We start from the raw sequence: 23720 nt of genomic DNA on the forward strand, positions 1-23720 counted from the left end.
CTCCATAAAAGCCCAATTCACAACAGGCAGGATCTTTTTTTTTTTTTCCCCTTTAAGTAAACTTAATATCAGATTTGGTTCAGGCTCAATATTATCTTTTTAAGTAGCAAATGTAGCTGTTCTTTGAAGCCATTTGAGTTCTAATTTTGGTTGCAGCTGGGTTTTGTGCCCATTCAGAAATGTAACCTTTGATGAATTGGACAGGTTTAAGATTTGAAGCATTTGGGGGCATCTGTTGAAGTGGTATTAGTATCAGTTCTTCTCGGAAGACGGATCAAAAGAAAGGATATTTAAATGAGAAACATCTTCCAGAGCTTAAAAAGTTTGCAACGGAAAACCATTTACTTAATTGTCCTCAATGAGGCAATCCCGTTTAATCTGTAGAATGTCAGACTCGGACGAGATCTTAAACAGACCCAGTTGAGCTCAGGACCCCAGCTTTATGGTCCTACTGCACAAAGACCGACATTGAGAAAGTCACTTGCTCAGAGCCAGACGACAGAGTCAAGTCGTGAGCTGACATTCGGATTGCCGAGCAGTCTGTCAGTTAGGGATGAGTAAGGCCATCCTCGTTTCAGAAATTGGGCATGTTTTCTGCATTCAGAGGTGAGGTCGCGTCCTCCTGGGCAGTCCTCAAGGTCTCAGACTCTCCATCGTATCTCCATTATGCCTTTTCAAAGCCAACCTGTTTTTTGTTTGTTTGTTTTTTGTTTTTTTTTTTTCCTGGTCCAGTGAATTTACTTGTACGAGGTGTAATCCTCTTCTCTTTTTATTCCACTTTATTTTGGGCAATCATCTGTGTGGTGATCATCACAGATTTCTTAGCTGCAGATAAATTAAAGGGCTCAGGATGCCCGCGAACAGCTGCCCGGCTTTGCCTGGGCTGATGTATTGATGTCAGCCTCCCAGTGTAGGGTGTGAGCCGGAACCTGGATCAGCTGTTCTTCCAGAACTGCGCTTCTGTAACCGAGCCGGGCATTAGTAGATTGCAATTATTTTTGCCTACAGCGGGCTGTTGCTCCTAGATATTTTACCTTTTATTGAAGTGAGATCAAAAGGATTTTGTACTTTAAGAACTGGGTTTCTTAGCCATAGCTCCAGCCTAAGCATTGAGTTCTCTACTATTCATAAGACTCAAAACCGTGTCTTGAAAAATGAATAAAAAGTACATCATCTTGAGGATAAAGCATATTATGAGGGTATGATGCCTTTTGGGCCATCCTGGGGGTGGTGTGCTCTTAGCAGCAAGTGAATTTCTAACTTCAGATCATTTTTTCAGGTTCTAAATAAAAGCAACTCTCAATATGCCAGGCAATGTGCTTAGAGGTGTTATGCTACTTAATCCTCACCCCAACCCTGTGAGATAGATATTGTCATTGTATCTCCTGCCTCATTTACAGATGATGGAAATCAAGGTTTGGCAAGGGAAAGGAACTGCTCTAGGGGACACACGGAGCCTGTCTCCCAAAGCTGGGTCTTTACTATAATACACTGCCTCTCGTGACTTGACAATCTGTGTCTACAAAATAAAACAATAGCCATCCTTACTTCCTCCCAGAGAAATGTTCTTGCTGATCTTAGGATGAAAGGTGTGCGTCCACTGAGACGTCATTAGATGTGTGGCTATGGGTATTAGGTAGCAAACAGCAGCACTTTCACACCTAGGTGAAACAGTTGTAATCATCTATTTTTAAACTGCTCAACTATGTCTTTCATCATGATCTTGTTAATAAAGCCAGACCACTTAGGACCTGACGGTCATGAGATTTCATCATAGAAGCTTTCCAGGGTCCCTCACCTGCTGAAATAGAACTTTCCTTAATTAGAATTGTATTCTCAAAAGAAACGCTCGATGTGTTTTTCAGTAAGTTAATAATGGAACTAATTATCGTGCTGCACCGCATCTTTGGCTACCTCTCTGTAAATACGGGCATTTGTAGCTTTGTGCTCCCAACAGCAGTGTGGAGGCACCGTGTCAGCTCAGCTGGTGTTTATATCGGGAGGCTGTGCCGACTCTGTTTTACTCACTTTGGTAAGACGGGGTCTGTGTCCTGTCTTTGCAGTTACACTGTCGCCATATTGATGGCCAGGTACAAGAGCCTAACAGCGAAGTGTTCTTTGTGAGTGTAGAGGACGTCCCCCTAAAACGTGCTTACCAATTTATAACAGATTAAAAAGGCTTTCCCATGTAACAAGCAATTAAAAAAAAAAAAAAACATGGTTGTAAGTGTAACTGAATGAGAGGCATTTAAGTGACATGCTTTATACTTTGGGAGGTCCGTACCAGGACAAATTCCCTTCTATATTCAGTTCACAAAGACCTCTCAAAGGAGCATGGTACTTTCATTGGTAGTCTCTCTTGGATCAGTCATAGACTCCTGAACTTGTCTAAGTGACATTAAATTGCTCTTCATCAATGCAAATGTATTCCTGTGTATTCCTCAAGCCCTGCCTCCCTCTCTTCCACTGCTTTTTAATACTTCGAATCTTGCTGGAGGAGTGAGGAGGATTCCATTCGAATTGTGTTATATTTGAATGGCAAAGAATGAGAATTGCTCATCTTTCTGGCTAGATCGGGAGTTTTAAATTCTGGATTTTGTGATGGGGTTTCTGGAGTTCCTAAAACCAGGGAAGTTTTATGCAAGTTTTTTTTTTTTTTTTTGTATGTGTCTGGATACAATTGATTAGAAAACAGGTTCAAGACTTTCATCACATTCTCAGTGTGATCCATACTCCTCTGAGATTGTTAAATGCCCGTGTCCTTGACCAATGAACAGTCCGTGGTGTCTATTGTTATAGTGGCCTTGTTCTCCTTTCAAAGATTAGCAAGGAAATTAAACAGCAATTCCCAAACTGGACTTAAGGGCTTCTGGGAGTCCTTGCTGTCAAAGACAGTAAATACGCCAAATTTAAACAAGATTAATACATCAAATTAATATAACCACTCCCCACCCCTGCCCAGCCCCAAGAAAAATAACTCTGAAGATGTACTCTGAGTGGGAGGCCATTAGTAGATTAGAAGAGAGAGCATGCCCTCACTCAGTCACTCATGCCTTGGGCACTGTTCTGAACCCAATTATCTGCCAAACTGTTTCGAATAGTTTTAATTCTAAGCTATACATTGTTTAACTTATATGCATAATAACTCATTGGTTAAGGACAGGAAGAGAAAGGACAACAAAGTTTGCAATGGAATTTGTGAGCAGCATACAGAGTAACGTTTCTCTAACTTCATTTAAATTAAGTCGTCACTATCTTCACAAAGAGTATATTTATGTGTACATATGTGTATATACATATGCACACACATGCAAAAGCACACATGTATGTATCTGTATGTAAAAGTATATATGTGTGTATTTATCAGTGTGCATGTGTGTATATATACCTACATATATACTGTGCAGTTACTATGTACACACACGTATATAGTAACAGGACTCTTTACCATCTGAACCCTTACATGTTTGAGAGTGAAAAGGAAGGCTGTTAATGATTGTACTAGAACAATAGGCATTAATAAATACATATGGCCCCTCTATATATAACTGCAAAATTTGCCTCTATGATTTAAAAAAAAAGATGTTAGAAGAGGTCAATTTTAATCTTCATTCTGTGCTCCTTTAGACAATATATATTAAATAAAAACTAGTAATTAAAGTAAATAAATACATTCCAAAGTTTAAAAGAGGAAAATAGTGACATTTATATCCAATTTGGCTTTTTGTTTAGAAGGAATAAAGGCTATCTATAATCTATCATGTGCTTTTTGTGGATAAGTGCTTTCAGTGAGCAGCATGAATCCTTTTGTCTTATCTTATCAATTAGAAACAAAACACAAAAATCATCAAAACCAGCCAGTTGATTTTTAATGAATAAAGTGTGACAATTTCCAAACGTCAAGTTAAAAAAACATGTTTCAAATCTATTTTGGGGCTTCAATATGTCTTTAACTGAAGTGTTCATTTTATTATTCATTTGGTTCCCAGGCCCCAAATTTCAAAAGATATTTGTTCACAAATCATGAGGGTTTTTTTCTTATATAGTTAAATAGAAAACAAATGAAACATTGTTTCACTTGTTCAATGGGAAAAAGTAAAATTGTCCCCTATATATCGTGAATATTATTAAATACTGCGTTTGAAAGGATACTACAATAGAATCAATAATATATTCATTGGAAAGACAAGTTTTTCTCAAAAATCACTTGCTTAATCATCTAGCACGAAAAAATAGTACAAAATGGTTAGGTTAGAAATATCGTAAGGTGGAAGATTCTCTGTCCCTCTGCATACATCTCAGGGATTCTAGATGCGGGGAAGCATTGTAATAGGCTAACAAGTTAGGAGATGGCCTTTAGCAAGAGCAGCTGGCCTGGGAAGCAGAGGAGGGGGCCACTGCTTTGTGTCTTATCTTTGATGCGATGACAGGGTCTCCATTATTAAATGGGCTTATTCAAGTCCCCAGAAAAAGACTGAAAAGCGCCTGCCCGAGCCCAGGGTGCACTCAGCACCCTTTTGCTCTGAGACAGCTTCAGGTGAAGGGGAGCGCTCTGTTTTCTGAGTACTCTGATCAGGTGGCGCACACAAAGCCTATGGGAGGGGCAAGCACAGCTTTGATTAGGAGACAAGAGGCAGCGGAGAACTGGGTTTGTTTCTCACGTGGGAACAAACGGAGGCCTCACATTCTGCTAAGTCTCTTAGCACCTGGACTGAAAGGACATAGGACCCTGGCTGTCCTAAAGTGACAGTCGAGAAATGGGTGTTTCCCCCGTGCTTGGAGCCTGGGCCCAAATGCCTTTCCAAAGGATTCCTGCCTGGGCATCTGCTCCCCAGTTATGGCCAGCTTGTCCTCTCCATCCCCTGCTCTACTGGGTACTTGGCCTACCTTCACATTCAAAACCGCTTCTGATGTTTTTGCTACTAGAATTGACGCGTTCCGTTATCCAAGGGCGGAGGAGCACAGTCATGCCTTGTCATTGCCTCGTCTGTGCTTACGTCCATGTGCATTGCACTTAATGACTGTGCCTTGGCTCATAAAGAAACTGGGGGTACCAAAGCCTCCACACTGTCAGCTAGAAGGAGCGGTTCCAGGTTTTTTGTTTTGTTTTGTTTTGTTTTGGGTTTTTGGCAGGTGGAGTCCATCCTGCTACTATCAACACCCAGTTTGTTTTTCATTTAAGATACAGTTCTGGAGGGAGTGAGAGTACTTTTATTTACATAGCATCGTTTGGTGGGTACAAACATCAGCTACCATGAGTAAATGCCATGTGCTGAAGAACATTTTAGTCACATCACCTGATATCTACTTGACTTTCACAAAAGCCCTAGGAAGTGGGGAATTATCAGCCTCTAGTTAACAGGCAGGCAAAACAAAGCTCAGTGATATTAGATAACCTCCCCCACAGAGCCAGTGGGTGGAAGAGGTAGCCTTTAGCCCCTTGTCTGTGATTACAGCCTGTGATTTTTCCATTAGGAAACAGAAACTCCTTAGATTTAACATTAGAAGCCTTACGTAAAGTCTCATTTAAGTATTCCTTCATACTATTTCATCTTGCCAATAGTTGCTTTAAATATTTGAAAAGAAATTTGGCTACATGTACTAAGTTTGAGACCAATTTATAGCAGAGCAGTTTCTAAACCAAATATGCTTAGGGAATGCAAGGGTCAGTTAGGTCACTGTAGAAATAAACTAGATCCTCCTTTTTCCTTTCTCATTTCCCCGGAAATATTCTCTGCCCATTGTTATGCGTTTGATCTCAGCCATCTGGTTCTGCTGCTGCCAGCGAAGGAAAATGTCAGATTCAACAAAATGAGGAGTACTGCTTGAATTGAATCATAATTTAACTTTTTTTTCCTTTGCCCTACAGGATATTTAAACAGTAACATTACTTAATAGTACTTCCTAAGTTATTATCAATTCCCTACAAACATTGCCATTTCCTCAAAATGGAAAGGCAAGCATTAGGGCAAAGAGTCAAATATTCTGCCCTAATATCTAATGACATAGAACTCTGAGAGTTAACATTTACTTAATTGCCAAAGTAGTCATGCTAAGTGCATAGTCTGACATATTATCAGGTGTTAGAAAGGATAATTTCTGAAAGGAAAAAAAGATCTATAAAACCGCAAGACAGGACTCTGCTAAAATCATTATCCACTCTCTTTAAAATCTTTGAGCTGTTTGGTGTGGTAGCTTGGGAACCAGTGCCTGACATAGGTACTCCTCGGAATCTTCAGAGGAAAGGCGTGTGGGGTTGTTTTCTGTTTGTCTCGACCCCCATCCCGTAGCTGTTCTCTTTCCTTCTCTTCTGACCCCGCAGACTACTGCTTTCAGATTCCATTGGCCTGGGGCTTCCAGGTGAGTTCTGGTAAGAGAAGGCATCAGCAGTAAGAGAGCAGAGAGGGCCGAGAGAGAGAGGTCAGTGGCATCCTGGCTCCCTGCCTGCCTCAGGATGAGTGATGTGGCTGGTTCTCCTGATGGGCCCTCCAGCTCTTAAGGTTTCTGGTAACACCGCCTCCTTGCCTAAGGCCTTCAGGCCTGAGAGTGAAAATGGTGCCCCCTCTGTTTTTAGGCTTTGGGTGCCTCCCTCACTTGTTGGTCCCTTAACTTGCCCACTCATTTGGCTCTGCTCTCCTTATTAGTCTCCTCAGATGGATCATTTGAGTGCAATTCTGTTGCCTGCCAGGCCCCTGAGGTGGGGGGTGGGAGAGAAAGCTTCAGTCCGCTACTTCAGGGCTACGTGGCCCTAACCATCTACCCAATTCCTTGTGCTTCATCTCATCGTCTGTAAAATGAGAATACTAATTGTACCCACTTACAAGTGCATAGCTCAGTGAGTACAGAAAGGTGCGTCCGTTAGTATTACCACCATCTTTGATAAGGTAAGGAGAATGCTTAAGCAAGCGCTTTTCCTGGGTTGAGTTAGTACAAGGGTAGACCGTACTAATCCATGCTATGACCTCCTGGGAATGTTGCCTGTTGGTAAATAACTGCTAATATATGTATCTAAATATTAGGATACAGTTGGCCTGATAACTTTTAAAAGAGTTGGTTTAATTCTAGTTTTTGCAACTCATAAGAGTTCCCTGAATCTCCAAAACTCTCATTTTCTTTCTCCCTAAGGCCCTACTATGTGTTATCTTTGAAAAGTCTTTTGGTAGCTACTGCAGACAAGCTAGGTGAGCTTCAGGTCTGGTTCACGAGACATTTTCTCCAAGCTCTTAGTAATAAAATGATAATAGCAGTAGTGTGGAAAGGAAATGGCATTATCATTCAATTATGGAACACATATGGATTATTTCCAATATGATACTACAGAGTCCCTTAGTGTGAACATTCAGGAAACAAAAACATTCTGAGAAGTCCAGTCTGTCCTGCTTGGAGGAAGCATGATAGCATGTATGCTCCTGCAGGGACTAATAAGAAACTGAGATTTAGTCCCCAGTTTATAAGAAATTCTGTCTGTAATCCTGTGCAAGTGCTTTCTTCACCTGTAAACCTCCACCTCACCACCCAGAGCTAGCTCGACCAGGTAATTCCAGATCCATGGTCCGCGGTCAAGTTGAATGCCCACAGGCTTAGTGGGGTCCAATGAGAAAATTAGAAAACCAAGGACAATTCGCGTGAACTGTATCAGGGAAAGTGAGCGAGGTCTAGGATTCTTGTTTGCCTTTCTTTTAGGACAAAGAAAGGTTGAGGCACAGCCACAGGCACGTAACCATTGGTTAGCAAACTCGCTGCTACAGCCTAAGAAGTAGGAGGCTCCAGACATCTTGTTTGGTTTCCCAGATGCCTCACCAAATGCTGACACATAGATTTGAGGGTGACAAACATAATCCATTTCCGATGCACTTTTCCTTCTCTCCTGCACTCCCTTTGTTAACTTCTTCCCAGATTTCCTCCCCCTTTCCTTTTCTGGACCTATCTCTGCCTCCATCTCCATAGCAAGAGGTAAATTTAGAAAAGAGTGCTGTGCCCTCTTGATTTGCCATTAGAAGGAACTTCTTTTTTTTCCAGAGGCAAAGGGGTAAGAGAAAGTCGTTGACATCTCTTGAGCTTTTTAAAGAAATTCTGCTGTGGAGTTGACAAATCCTTTGCCTCCTGCCACCTCTTGAGCATGGGCAGGGCTCTGGGCTCTCTCTTCTGAGTACGTCACTTCTTCATTCTTTTCGTTCAAATTTTTGTTTATTGGCTTATTTTCTATTATGTCACATCACAGGATTCTTGTAGGGTGAGTGTAGTAAGGGCAGCTTCTTCATCAGCACTGTCAAGAAATCTTGAAGTGCCGAATGTAGAATACCAGGCTAGGCAGAGAGGCACAGTACAGACGTTCTCTTCCTGATGATTGTAATCTCCCTGGGAAGCAGGACCTAAGTAAGTAATACAATATAATCCAAGTCCATACAAGATGGAAAGTGCAAAGAGCAAGGGAAGAGAGTCACACATGTTGGTCATTGCCAGGTGCCCAGTTACTGGGGTGTGTCGTACAAGAGGGCTCTTAGTCCATCCTAAAACCCACAGAGAGGAGAGATGGCCTCCCACAGAGCGTGATTTGCCAGATCCCATCACTCACTCTGTAAGGGGAAAAATAATGAGTGGGTTAAACAATAGGAATTCAAGGCAAAGGTATTTTTTGAGAGCCCAGGCCCAGCAGTGGTTCTCAAAGTGTGGTCCCAGACCAGCAGTATTGGCATCACTGGAGAACTTGTCAGAAATGCAAATTCTCAAGCCCCAACTCAAACCCACTGAACCGGAGACCAGTGGTTTATGTTTTCACTGGCCCTCCATGTTATTCGGAGACAGGCTAACCCTAAGAACTGTGGACCCAGGGGAGAGTTCCAGCTGGGTGGGGAAGCAGGCAATCAGAAATGGAGACAGGATGATGAGGCAGGATTGAGTGAAACAGTGAGAACCCAAAGCTCTGAGATGCCAGCATGCCAACCTTGCTGGGTAAGGATGGGCCCTATACAGCACTTTCTCAGAGGTACTTCTAGGATAGCCTGCTGTCCTACCAAGGATAAAACCCGAGGCTTTTGCCAGCTGGCTCTGTTAGACCCAGTGTGTTTATATTATCTCTTTGCACCGAAGAGAACAGTGGTACGTTTGGCCCAGAGCGCACCCTCTGCCTAAGGTTTGGAGAGCTGGCTGTGCCATGTGGGGGGTTCCTCTGAGGCCCAGAAGGGAACCTCAGGCAAGAAAGGTTGTGACTATTTTAAAATGCTCGTGCTCTATTTGGGTGCTTCTAAAGCACTTAACCATGTGAAATGTGAATATCACCCTTGAATGCCTTGGGTTGAAGGGAAAAATTAACAAGTGAATGATCTGAATCATTTCTCTTCCTACCCTGGAGCAGGCCACTAAAAAAATGAAACTGCTCTGTCACGGGGGAGACAGCCTGCCTCAGAGGGATGATTGAAAGAGGCTTCAGGACAGACCATTTGTCCTACAATTTCATTTTCACTTTAATTATTGTGAAATCGGATTTAAGTGTTGACCGTAGCCTCCAATTCCAGTCAGCTGAAGAGATAAGCCCATTTGTATTTGTGTGGACAAAGCTGAAGACTTCTGATTGCTGTCTCAATCCAGATGAAAACAACACTTTTAAATAACAGTTGCCTACATGGTGAGATTAAAGATATTTCTTATTGCTGTTACCAAGGATTACCACATTGATTATGTAGATGAGCAGAAAGTGTCTCTTTATTGTTTCAGCTTTGTGTTGATGGAAATTTCACTGGATTGTCTACTTCAGGAAGTAATAGAGATCATGTCATCACATCAGTGGATTCTGTTGATTGATTTTGAATGGAGAGTTTGTGGGACCATGGGCTTCTCATTCACCTCTAATCAAGACTTCCTTCCTGCAATTCCATGTGAACCAAACACTAATCGGATTCATAAAATGAATAGGGGCCTCTTTCCTTCAGATTCTTGTCAGAAGTTATCTAGGATATCTTCTGTTGCCTTCTCAAAATTATGTTACAGCATTTTGCCATGTCTCCTCATAAGCCCTCTGAGCTGTCTTGTTCCTTCAACCAATTTGGCAGAGAGGAAAGACGCCGGATATTTCACTGTTGGGTCAGAGGAGGTATAAATTAGTGAGGAGGTGACACTGAAAGCTCTCAGATGGGCGGGAAAGAAAATGCAGACTCTCTGTCACTCAGGTCCCAGCCTTCTCGGTTGTGTGCATCCCTTGATGTTTAATGTGTTATGAATCATGACAAGTTCATAGATTTTCTTATTCTCTCCCAGATTTTTAATCTTTTTCTCTTTACTTCATTTTTCCAAAAGATAAAAATGCTTACATTCATCCCATGTTAAAACAGCAAAACAAACCCACAAAATCCTGTCTACCCTATGGCCCCCTCTAGCTCTTTGCTCTGTTCTCTGCCCACAACTTGGTCTCACTGTCAGACTTCTCAGAGGAATCTCCTTTCTTCCTTTTCCTTCCTATCTGGCTGCTTTGCCATTCACTGCCTTTGCTTTTGTCAAGATCACCAGCATATTCTTAAACTGAAGGCCTCATTTCTTTTCTTTCTCAGCAATTCTACAGCTGTAGTCATTGGCATATTTCTCTTTCTTGAAATACTCCTCTCCCTTTTTTGCTAACACCATTCTCTTCTGGTTCTTCTAATTTCCCCATCACTCCTCTTTCTTCTATTTAGGTGTTGCCTTCTCAGATAAGTGTTTGAATAATATTGTTCCTTAAAGGCTCCATCTTGTTTGTCTTCCCAGCCTGTACTCACTCATAAATATACTGTCTTCAAGAACAACTATGTCCTGATGACTTCCGAGTCTGTACCCCTAAGAGGCTGATGACCTGAGCTCTAGACCTCTTTCGTTCATTTGTTCTCTACTCATCTCCATTAACTGTCCCTCTTGTATTACTGCTAAGGCACTACGGTCAACTCCCCTAACCAAACCAGGGCTTGAGATTGATATTTGGGTTTTTTCCTTTCTGTCCCTGCAGCTCCTAGATGCCAGTGTTTGATGGTTCACATGCTAAGTATTTCTCTGAGGTGTCCACTCACTCCACCCCTACCAATCCAATGCATGTCTTCATTGTCTCTGCCCTAGATGATTGCCATGGCCTCTGAGGAGGAGATTCCCTACCTCCAGGTATGGCAACCCCCAAGTGACTCCTGAAGAATCTTCATGAAATGGCCATCCATCATTTCACTGTTAGGTTTATAAGCCTTACATGGCACCCCAATTCTTTCAACATTAAATTTCAATTTTATAAATGGTGCTCAAGACCCTAGGATTTGAACACATCTCCCTTTCTCTCCGCCCGTACTGCCTCTCCTCATTTCTAACCTACCGCCACCTCTACATACTTACAATCCTTGAATGTATTCCCCACATCTTTGGGCTTTTCACATGTTGCTCCATATGCTTTACCTCCTTTACCCTGATTATTCCCACTTCACCCAACCCCATTAGCAAACACCTACTCATCTTCTAATACTAGGTTCAAAATGATCTCCTGGAAGCCTTCTATCACATGCTCCCCATTTCATCACTCTCACCACAAGTAAATCTCCCTGTCAGTGATGCTAGAGTCTGAGTCCTGCTTCTATCCTAAGGCCATCCTAGTGTACTGCAAGTTTCTGTTCGTGGCTGGTCTCCACCACTTGCCCAAGTTCTGGGAACGGCTCTTATAATCATTCTTATGCCAAATGTCAAAGAACAAATAGTAAATAAGATTTTAGAGGGAAGGATAAAAAACATGAAACTGAACTGAAAATTTCATTGCTTTTGAATTTAGGACAGTGGTGTACCACTCTGCTGAGTTGTCTCATTCTGGCTCACAAGAACAACCCTTAAAAAAATCAGGAACCTTTCCAGCTAATTGTTAAGGTGTTTGTAGCTTGAAATGGGCCGTGGGGAGAGTATTTACATCAGAAAAATCAGGGAGAACTACAAATCGGGGCTTTTGTTAGTCAGAGAGTCAGTTTTCCAGGGGATGACTGATATTCACGATGGTGGTACAGTCAATTAATCCACGTTCATGTCCGTCAAGCATGCGATACCACTAAAACTCCTAGATGCCACTTCCTGACAATTCACACCCTGAGTATCTCTCAGTATCTGTCCCTTCTCTCAATTCCTACCTGTCCTGCTTTAGTTCACGTCTTCATTGTCTGCACTCTAGATCGAGCAGTGTTATTATTGCCTTCCAGAAGACTGCCCCTAGGACAATATTATTGTTAAATGTACCACTAGAATAAGGTTTGGATAAGAACCCTGCCAGTCTGGAATTGAAGAAAAGAGGATAATTATTTTTGGTGACTTGGGAAAAATAACATATAAAGGGGGCACTTTTGATTCACCATTAGTTGCCTTGAACTAGTTGTTCTAGTTGTAGTGATGGGTAGGTTTCTACAGATGGACTCTATGTTCACAGCACTTATTTTCAAAATAGTCAGCCAGGGCCAAGTTATACCCTGTAGCCCTATGGCAGTGATGGTCATTTGATCACAGTGATGTTAACCCCATTGCATTTGACCTCACAATTACCCTGTTTGAGCCAGCTGATCAACAGCAATTCATCAGTGAAATACCCACCAGGGGGGATGATATTATGCGGACAGCGATTAGAGCCGTTCTCAACCTTGACTTTGCCCCAAGCCTATCTGGGGAAAGAGGTCCTCACATTGCCTCCGCAGCAGTTGGCTGTCACCCAGCCTGGCTGTCTTATGGCCACAGTTAATTCTGGCAGAGGTGCAGGGATGCAAGAGCGCCAGTTTATCTTCGAAACCATGCAGCCTTGTGGCAGCCTCATTAGAAAAGTAAAACGTTTGCGGGTCTTTTATGCAGCTTTTCTCCCTCCGGGTTGTTGAAGCTCTCTGGCTGTCAGCACAGAACTCTGGGCCGGGAAAGTTCAGAGGATGACTTTAGTAATACGACAGCCTCTCCCATTTAAAATGGGCCTCAGTGCAGCTTCTCCCAGTGGCATTCATTCAAGGTTCGCACATGATTCATTCCTCTAGTCGTTCAACAGTATCTCTCATGTTTGCCCTGACTTAAAAAAAAAAAAAATGGGGGAAAGAGAGAAAAAAAAAAACAGCTTTGTAGTTGCGACAACATGGATCAGGATGGTATAATTGCAGTGAAGAGGCCCCCGAACTGGCAGTAATAGGCTGGTTCATCTGATGTGTACTGCCATTAGAAAATGACCCATGCATGGATGTTCTCAGGGGACAGGAAAGAGGCTTTTAAGAATTACACTCTGTGCTGTATGAAAGCTAATGAGCAAAAGAACAAGTGTGAAGAAAAACTACTGCTTCGGGAAGCATAGTTCCACTTAGAGCCTGTCACAGCCTTCCTCAAATTCATTAGGATGGACTGGTCTTTGCCAGGACGTGTGCTGCATTACCTCTGTTCCCGCGCAGACTCCCTGCAGGTCATTCTGCATCATGTTCCTATGAAATTAACACCACAGAATAATAAATGGCAGGGAAAAGAAGAGGATCGGTGCAGAAGCAGCCGGCAAATAAGGTGGAGGCAGCCATTTACACAGAGATGAAAGAAGTGGTGATGGGCTTTAATGGGTAGAGGAAAAATAAAGCAGTTTCTTACCCTCCTCTTTTTGAAGGCTTAGGACCATTTTGTGCTATTTTACTTCATATATAAGAACAGAAGAGTATCTGATTATGATTTCTAGGCTAGGTATTTTTATCCCATATCTTAATTTTTGACATGTATAAAGATAAAAAATGTCTTCCAATCTAATCTATACAGTTCTCCTGTTTTAAAAGTCTTACTTACGGGGCACCTGGGTGGTTCAGTCATTAGGTGTCTGCCTTCGGCTCGGGTCATGATCCCAGGGTCCTGGGATCGAGCCACACATCAGGCTCCCTGCTCAGCGGGAAGCCTGCTTCTCCCTCTGTTCTCCCCCCCCACCCTCGCTCATGTTTGTACTCTCTCTCTCTCTCTCTCTCAAATAGATAAATAAAATCTTTTTTTAAAAAAGTCTTAGTTAGGGCTTAGGTCACATAAATGGGGAGTGTGGCATAGAGGCAAGTGCTTCAAAAGGTAAACACCTTGCTTGTCAAAGTTGAGCCCACTTGGCGACACTGTCACACCTGAGATTTGTCACCTGGGTGTTGTATTAGAACAGGCCAGCATCTGCAAAGGCCAGAATCAGGTGTTTTCCTTAGTATTTGAGGACCCTCTAGTTCTGGAAGGCCTGAAGGGAAGATATTGAGGTGATCTTCCACCTCACATGAGGGTGGGATGACAGGCAAGGGGCATCGATTACCCCAAATCCACCTCTCTAAAGCATAAGACAGGGATTCCTCTTTCAGGAAACCATAGCGATACCATGCTGAATATCCATACTCTCTACCCAAGGCCACCTTGAACACCAAGGTACTATAGGTAGATGAAGCCAAAAAGGATTCCCTGTCTTAAAGACAGTGGCCTAGTAACAGGAAAAACTCGGGAGAGAAGTCATAGTTTCACAGAACTAGGAAGCGTGATTGCAGTCTATAAAATCCAAAGGTATAGCCATCTCTAAGTGGCCTGGGGGATCTTGGTTTCTCCAAGCCTTCATCTGACATCCTAGGTCATTTTGCAGAGTCTCTGTGTATCTACCCTCTCTTGCCTATTTCTCAGTATGATTAAAACTAGTTTTGTTTCCAAAGGCCAAGTGACTTTCCTAGAGGCAACCAGCTGCCTAAAACAAATGACTAACTTTATATTTAATGTAGGCATAAGTTTTTTTTTTAATTTTTTATTGTTATGTTAATCACCATATATTACATCATTTGTTTTGGTGTAGTGTTCCATGATTCATTGTTTGTTAATAACACCCCGTGCTCCATGCAGAATGTGCCCTCTTTAATACCCATCACCAGGCTAACCCATCCCCCTACCCTCCTCCCCTCTAGAACCCTCAGTTTTTTTTTTACCTTATATTTTAAGATCAGGTCTTCAAAGATTGTGAAGCAAGCCATTATTTGAAATGATCCTAGTGATTGAAAACTATAGTATCAGCTTATTAGAAGTAAATGAAGGGATTAGAGTCTGTTTGCCCCCCCAACCCTATTCCAACCCAGCTGCCTGTCTAGTATCCCCTAATCTGACAAATAAAACTTTAAAACTGTTATTGAGTAGTATGAGTTGGTTTTGACAGGTCAGACTTTGATTTTATTTCTTTGATACTAACAAGATCTTCTTCAGCAAACTATGGATCAAAAGTCTTGTCCTCTTAATTATTTCAATTATTGAGAAACGATGAATGCAATAAATGACCATTGAGTACCTGCCACACTGAAGGAATTGTTAGGGTATGAGAATTAGAAAAATGTATACTAAATAGTACTCCAATTTAGTGAGTATAGGCAAGGTTCCTGATGTCAGTAAGCCACAACTAAAATTCAAGCTTTCCCTCCTAGTAGCTGTCTGACCTTGAGAAAACCCTACACCTAAGTCAGTTTTCTCTTCTGTAAAAGAAATTTAATAATAGTGACTATTTCCCAGGATTATCGTGATAAAAGGTAAAAGCATTTAATTCACTGTCTGGATTAGACTTAAGTGATCAACAAAAATAGCTAGTTAGCTAGTTTATAATGGAAAATCTTCAGAGAAAATCAAAGTATAAAGGAATTGATAGGAAACTGAGAAACAGAACTGGGGAAATACTGGAAAATGGCCTAATGCACAAACTATGAAAATTCAGCAAAGGGAGAGGCCAGTTCTGAATAAACATTTTTCTTCATATTCTTCACCAGCCATGACACAGCTGAGCTACTGTAATTCCATCTCAAAACTGTGTACAAAGAGCAGAATTTGGATTCATAGACAGCTAGCATTTTCCCTAGGAACTTAGAGAAATATTTGTATCTTGGTTCAGCCAAGATAAGCAATTTTTGTATTAAGAAATTAATTAAAATTAATTTTAATATTTGAAAAGACATCCCGGCACATTAAGAATATTTTACTTAATAAACACAACATGTAAATTACACTACTTGGGTGGGTTGGGGGAGACAGGAAGAACTGGCTAGTTTCTCATTAATTTGTTCTAGAGATATTTGCTCTCTTAACTACTCATTTCCCCATCTTCACCTCTGTAACCAACAGTAGCTGAGGCAACTGAAAATACAGTTTGCTACTTTGTTCTTTCATTCATTTCAAAAGGTTGGATCTGTAACAAAGTATTCAAATACTGGCTAAAATAAGGTCCGTCACAGTCATGCCAATTTATATTCCCTAATCAATTTACATTCTGATTTTTCATAATTGTGGTGTATCAAGAGAAATGTTTCCTTGACAGAAAATTAATGAATAATCCTCAAAATACAAAGAGTATCCAATAACTGTTGTATTTTAGTAGAAACAGTATTAAATTTTCAGATTGATCAGATCCAGACATTTTAAATCATATAATCCCTCAATCTTAGCAGAGTGCATTCTTTTATTTGCGAGGAGACATTTGTCCATTCCTAACCTTTTTACCTTCAGAAAACAAATGGTGCATGTGACTCGAAAATTGAATTAATCGTGACTGGAAAAAGAAATAAAAATAGCTAATGTCTTTATGATTTCCATGGCAAGCCTACAGGGCAGAGTGTTGCTGTTTCTGTTTTGTAAGATGCATTCTATCTTGCTAATCCTCAATAAATATAAAAAACCGATCATTTCACAGCTCAGAATTGACAAACTGGAGCACATTTGTCATTTGAATAGACAAGCTAAGCAGGTTGCCACCAGCTCTGCCAGCTCTGCCTTTGGGTGTGTTGTGTCCTGGGCAGATACTGTTAGTTCATTCTCAGGTCACTGCTATTGCATTTCTATTGGTCTATTTCTGGACCAGGTCTCAGATTCACATTCCAAAAAGCCTCCTGTCTTAAGGACCATTCTGCTGCCTACCGTAATTTAAAGAAACGGGCACCTCCAATGAAACCATTCCAGGTGTAAATCTCTTGCCTGGGGAGCAAATTGAGAAATGAATGGTATTCATGAATATAAATTGGGCTTTCTTTACACGTTAAGTTTTCATTTTGAAATTGTAGAGCATTATTCGCTTCCCACAGAAATCTTTATGTGCCCTAAGTGTGGTTACCACAGGAACCCCGGTGCAGAGCTGGAAGCTCATTGCTCTGCTATTACTGAGTATTTACATTCACAGGTCATGAGGCGGAGGAGGCCTGGGGAGGGAATCACTGCAGTGCACTGCATCCGTCCTCTCAGCAAAGATGCATCTCACCCTCAGGTCTGTGCCTGTCCTGGGATGAGGCCACACAGCCTCCTTAGGCTTTTTCTCTGCTTGAGTATTATTTGGCATGTCCTTCCTCGTCCTATCAAGACATTCTGTTTCTGTATGTCTAAACAGCTCTATTATCATAAGACTTATATCCCTTCACCCCAATTTTGGTTTAGAGCTTGTGCAATAAATGAATCTCTCAAAGGCCACCTCAGTTTAGTTTTAAACATTTTGAAGAAGACTCTGTGGGAGGATGGAAGGATTCAATGAGCAAATACATAAATAATCTCTAGAAGCAAGGCCACTGCACCTCTCCCTGCCCCCCCTCGCCCCCCTGCCTCCCCCCACCTCCCTGCCTCCCCCCTCCTCCATTGCCCCCCTCGACACCTGCCCCCCTTGACTCCCTGCCCCTCCTCGCCTCCCTGCCCTCCCCCGCCTCCATGCCTCCCCCCCGCCTCCATGCCTCCCATTGCCCCCCTCGCCCCCCTGCCTCCCCTGGCCCCCCTGCCCCCCCTCGCCCCCCTGCCCTCCCGCCTCCATTGCCCCCCTCGCCCCTGCCTCCCCTCGCCTCCCTGCCCCCCTTCGCCCCCCTGCCTCCCCCTCACCCCCTGCCCCCCTCGCCTCCCTGCCTCCCCTCTTTCTGTTCCCATCTTAGTTATGTGTGTCCTGCAAAACGTCCGTTGAGACCAACAGGGCTTTCACTCTGTGACCAGATATAAGTGAGAATTTTAAGACATTCCTCACTTTTTCAACCTGTGCTTTGAATCTTCAGCGAGAAATAAAGCTCTATTATATTTACCATTACTTAGACTACAAAGTGTGTTCACACATTGCCTATTCTTTGCTGTGGAATTAGATGGTAAGGAAGACTGTTGGTGATGAATTGTTTACATTCATATCAAGTTGTTTTCTTGCATGTGTAACAATTCTTGCTAGCCTGAGTTTGATATGGCTAGGAATAATGTCGTAATAAAAGCAAAATAGCAACAGAATTTTTCAGGGCCAATGGATACATGAATTAGAGTGGAATCTCTGGATAATGGAAATAATAAAAAACAATTGTTTGCAATGACAAGCATTCCTCAGAGATGCTGTGGGTTCACTTCCAGACCACTGCAATGAAGTGAATATTGCAATAAAGTGAGTCAAATGAATTTTTTGGCTTTCCAGTGCATATATGTTTACACTATATTTTAGTCTATTAAGTATAGCCTAGAATCATGTCTAAAAATTGCAGTGTGTATATTTTAATTAAAAAATACTTATTGACGGGGTGACTGGATGGCTCAGTCGGTTGAGCATCTGACTCTTGATCTCAGCTCAGGTCTCAATATCAGGATTATGAGATGAGGCCCATGTTGGGCTCCATGCAGGGCATGGAGCCTACTTAAAAAAAATTATATATATATATATGTTATACATATATAATATATATATAGCTAAAATATGCTAGCCATCATCTGAGCTTTCCATGACTTATAAACAGAGATCACAGATCACCATAACAAACGAAATAATGAAAACATTTGAAATGCTGTGAGAATTTTAAAATGTGACACAGAGACGAAGTGAGCAAATGCTGTTGGAAAAATGGTGCTGATAAACTTGTTTGAAGCAGGATTGCTGCAAACCTTCACTTTGTAAAAAATGCAGTATCTGCAAAGCACATTAAAGCAAAGCTCAATAAAACAAGGTATGTCTGCAATGTTAAAATAATTTTCTCCCAAGTGCCTCTGTATACGAGGCATTTGGGGAGACAGTGAGGACGATGACATGGCCTTTGTCCCAATTTCTTGTTCCTGTCTGGTGGGTTTTCCTTATTGTATAACTTGTAAACCTTCTAGGTATGCCACCCCCTGAGCTGATGCTCTTAGTCTTACATGGGCCTACAGATCATGTCCAGGGAAGGCTTTGACTGTGTACCATGGGCACAAAGTAGATAGAGGGGAGATTGTCATTATTCTTAATTATATTCTTAATATGTGGTGTCCTCACAAGAAGTTAAAATAACTCAGTAAGTTAAAACCACTATGGAACTGAAGTTTGGTGACTACTGTGAACACAAAACAGTGGAATATGTAAAGAAGATCAAAGGGTGATTTTCTAAATTCCACACTTCCTAACCCAGTGGCAGGCACAGGTCAGGCCTCCCAGCTCAGCTTTTCCCCAGGCCTCCTCTCTTAGGTGTTCCATATGGACTGCACCATATTTCCATCTAGTTTGGCCAACGGAGCTGATCTCCTAACTCAGTGACTCTTTGCAAGCCATTTTCTCCATGATATTTCTAAGAAGAGTAAATGTAGTTTTATGTATGCGAAAGGATAGCAAGATATTTTCCTCTGCAAAGATTTACCTGTCCTCGATATAAAGTTAAAACTGTCACATGCACTCAAAACACGGGTTATTTATTAAGAATTGAGGGGCACCTGGGTGGCTCAGTCAGTTAAGCATCTGACTCTTGGTTTCCGGTCAGGTCATGCTCTCGCCGTGGTGAGACTGAGTTCTGTGGTTGGGCTCTATGCTCAGCGCAGAGTCTGCTTCAGATTCTCTCTCATCCTTTCCCTCCTGCTCACATTCTCTCTCTCTCAAATAAATAAAAATCTTAAAAAAAAAGAATGCATGTTGATTAGGAATTTTTTTACCCTTTGTTTCAATTTTCAAAATCTGGTTGTAAAACATATTTCAGTGTTTGTGTTAAAAAAAAAAAAACCTAGGATTTTAGGGGCGCCTGGGTGGCTTAGTCAGTTAAGCGTCTGCCTTTGGCTCAGGTCACAATCCCACGGTCCTGGGATCGTGCTCTCTCTCTCTCTCACTCAAATAAATAAATAAAATCTTTTTTAAAAATCTAGGATTTTAAAGATTTTCTCTCAGAGAATTGTATTAACACAACAGTTCTACTTTCTCTCAAGTAGTCAGTAAGGTTAGTAATATGAGCTCTGGAAGGACTTCTTTTATATCATGAAGTCAATCTGTTTCATTTTTCTACCACCACATCATTTTCACCTAAATCATAACCTTCTTCCCAGAATTTATAAGACTAGTTCACTTCCTTTAAGAATGCATTTTAAACCACTTGTGGTGGGGATTAAAATAATTGCAACAAATAAATTATGATCCACTTCAAAAAAAAAAAAAAGAAAGAAAGAAAGAAAAGAAACCAAAGCAACTGACCCACTCAGAAGGACACAATGTATAAAAATTTTTAAGTGCTGTATTCTGTATTATCTATTGTATGTACATGGTCATTTAGTAGAGTGCTTTACCAGAATGTTCTCCTGGGAGCTAGTGTTGAAACAGAATAAAAGCATGCCATATTTTTCTCTTGTTGCTGCCTTTTGTCTAAGGCAATGGACATCGAATTAGTAAGGGTAGTGAATCATTTTATTCACTAAAACGTGGAAAATAGAAAGTTATTAGGCAGTTTGATGATCTCTGGGTGAAACGAGTTTGTGCAGAAAGGTGAGATAGTAAGAGAATGAGTCAATTTATTTAGAAAAAAAACTTGATAATTTGTGAATACTCCAAATATTGAAACAAAGCAAACAACAAATCATGAGAAGTGTAATTTATAACTATCAAATACCAATAGAGGTTACCGTGTTTGTGCCATTAAAAAAATCTACAATTGTCACGTGCTCATTGGACCGTTCTGCATGAGGATGCAAATATCAGCGAATTTTTTGGCTTCCTCCCTTGTCCACTCTTAGAACAAAAAACCACATTCTTGGGAAATAAGCATTTGGGTAACACATTGCCGACAGGCAGATCGAGATGTCTGAAGGCTGCCTTGTGAACAAGTGCTTGTACCCCATGAGATATCGCTTGTGCTCTTCCTGGGGCAACCAGTTCAAAAGGTGGTTTTTCTTTGCAGGTTACCAGCCAGTCTTGTCTGGCCAACAGGGGTTCCAAGGCCTAATAGGAGTGCAGCAGCCACCCCAGAGTCAGAGCGTGATGAGCAACCAGCCAGGAGCTCCGGTGCAAAGCGTGATGGTCTCCTACCCAACAATGTCTTCTTATCAGGTGCACATCAGCAGCTTGGAAAATTGTGGTTTAGAAAGTAGCACTGGCCAAAGTAGAGGCTGTGGGTATGTCCCGTGTTGGGTGGTTAGCAGGGTGGTGGGTGCTATGCCCAGCCCCTGTTGATGGTTGACTTTGAATTAAGACTATAAGTAGAAAATGGGACAGGTATGCTTCTCTAACTACTGTGGCTTTTGAATGTCCTGCTAAATGTGGTTCTATATAAACTTCTATTCATGGAAGAAAAGTCTGCAGCCTATAACGTTTTAGTCATGAAGACCTTTGGCTGTTCCATTGTAATTTGGCTTATTGGGAAAAAAACCCTCATGACAAATTTCCACTCATTTTTGTACACAGCCCCCCAAATTTCATTTTACCACAGTTTCAAGTTAAAAGAGGTGTTCAAATGGCATCTCAGATTTTTCAAAGGGCATGGATAAGGTCTATACCAACCTTATTTTCTAGACTCAACCCATACTGGGTATTTTAAAAATGTCATGCATCCTTTTGTGATTTACATCCTGAGATAGCCTGAAAGTGGAAGTGAAGGGTTAGTGAAATGCTTTCACTGTTAAATTTAGCTGCACCAGCCACTTCTGGCCCTCAAACAAAGAAACAAACAAAACAAAACAAAATAAAAACCCTATCCTCCGTCCTCCTCCTCTGAGAATCCTGACTCAAATTGTCTCAGTTTAACCTCTGGCTCCACATTAGATGTTTTTTGAAGCTGCAGGTTGAGAGTGAGGCAGGTGCCTGGGACAAAAGCCCCTTTTGCTGTCTGGCTCCAGGCCACTTTGTGTGTGTGAAACCAGCATGGGAGTGTCGCTTTCCAAACAGAAATTCTGAGCAAGTAATCTAAACTGCAGCCTCCAGTGGGTAAGGAGGGAGGAAAGAAGGAAGTTCTGAGCTAACGCCTTTTGTGCCATCACCACACATGTCCCAGCACCGTACATCAGCCTTACAATCTTCTCAGTGGCACTTTGCATGGGTGTCACTATGCAGATGGCCGAGGCAATCAGAGAGGTTGAGGGACTTGCCCAAGGTAAAACAGCTGATAAAAGGTAGCGCTGGGATGGGTGACCAGTTAGGTCTCACCCAAACGCTTGAGTATTTTTCCTGACCTCACAGTAGCTCATGGGACAGGCAAACTCAACCTCTTCATGAAGGGCTCTCTCTTGTGTCTTCTACAGGTGCCAATGACCCAGGGTTCTCAAGGACTGCCCCAGCAGTCATACCAACAGCCAATCATGCTACCTAACCAGGCAGGTCAAGGGTCACTCCCAGCCACTGGAATGCCTGTTTACTGTAATGTCACACCGCCGACGCCTCAGAACAACCTTAGGCTGATCGGTCCACACTGCCCCTCCAGCACTGTCCCTGTGATGTCGGCTAGCTGCAGGACAAACTGTACAACTATGAGCAACACCGGGTGGCAGGTCAAATTCTGAGTGCTCTGGCTGTGCTACATGTTTGTGATCTTACTCATGACCTTTCAGGGAAGAGGAGCAAGGTGGGAGACTGGCTGAGGACTCAAGCATTCACTCAACACTCAAATGATTGCTGCTGGTATTCTGTAAAGAAACAAACAGAAAAACAAACAAACAAAAAAAACAAAGACTAATACACACATTAGCTGTTTAATGGTGCATATTTCCGTCATGTCTGCTAGGTATGCCTTTAGCTTAGCTAGTGACATGAATTCATCAAGGTAAGATTTTCTCCTACCACTGAATACCACTGTGTAGATTATAATATCCCTAATTTGGATTATTAGTTTTGTACTTTGTGTTGAGTTTGTGATGCTAAAAGTATTTAAAAATGATATACTGAAATCACATTGTACCAAAGCTGTAATGGAAAAGAAAAGAATTGATGAATGGAAGGAATAATTTATATACACTATAGAGTTTTCTTTTTTAATGGATATATACTGTATTGTAGTGTTTAATCAAAATAAAACTATTTGACCTTATGGAGGAAGGTCATGTTTTTACCACCAGTTTGGTTCACTCTCTCTTCCAATATGTGTTTGCTTATGTGTCACTGTGACCCCTTTGAACACTATTTCATGAGTAATGCCCAGTAAAGATGTTCCAGATATTTGTAAATCTGGCATCACGTTGGGAGAGGTGGTAGGCAAACAATTAACCAACTGTAGTTTCTTGTCCTAGTAATACAGGGGTCCTGGGAATAAGATGTCTTCCATTTCCAACATTCATCGACTTCACATTTTTGAAATGTATATCTTGATTTTAGATCTAGGGGTATTGAATATATGTAGCTCGGAAATTCGGGAAGTCGGAAAACCTGAGTGACTTATAATAGCAGCCCTACACCAAACTCTGTTCTGTCTTCTTTGAAGTTCCACCATCTACCTGAAAAACAAGATTTCTTCATTTAGTGGGAAATTGGAAGGGCATGATCTAATTCTATCAAATATATTGGGTCATACAATGTAAATAAAGTGCCACTAGTTTTGGGTCAATAA

General features: G+C 41.6%; 1 protein-coding gene across 21 annotated transcripts in view; it reads left to right on the plus strand.

Moving 5' to 3' along the window:
* ARPP21 (cAMP regulated phosphoprotein 21) overlaps positions 1-23220 on the plus strand; it is a 154100-nt gene extending 130880 nt beyond the window's left edge. For 16 of the 21 annotated variants that reach the window (XM_027586141.2, XM_027586140.2, XM_027586145.2 and 13 more), the window contains 2 exons: positions 21087-21235; positions 22423-22680. In XM_027586141.2, coding sequence (XP_027441942.1) covers positions 21087-21235; positions 22423-22680 — 407 coding nt within the window. Of the gene's footprint in view, positions 1-21086; positions 21236-22422 lie in introns of all 21 variants that reach the window. The other 5 variants (XM_027586137.2, XM_027586150.2, XM_027586154.2 and 2 more) reach the window with 1 other exon arrangement.
* The last annotated feature ends 500 nt before the right edge of the window (positions 23221-23720 follow it).

This window comes from Zalophus californianus, chromosome 1 (genome assembly GCF_009762305.2).
Source record: "Zalophus californianus isolate mZalCal1 chromosome 1, mZalCal1.pri.v2, whole genome shotgun sequence".
Taxonomy (NCBI): Eukaryota; Metazoa; Chordata; class Mammalia; order Carnivora; family Otariidae; genus Zalophus; species Zalophus californianus.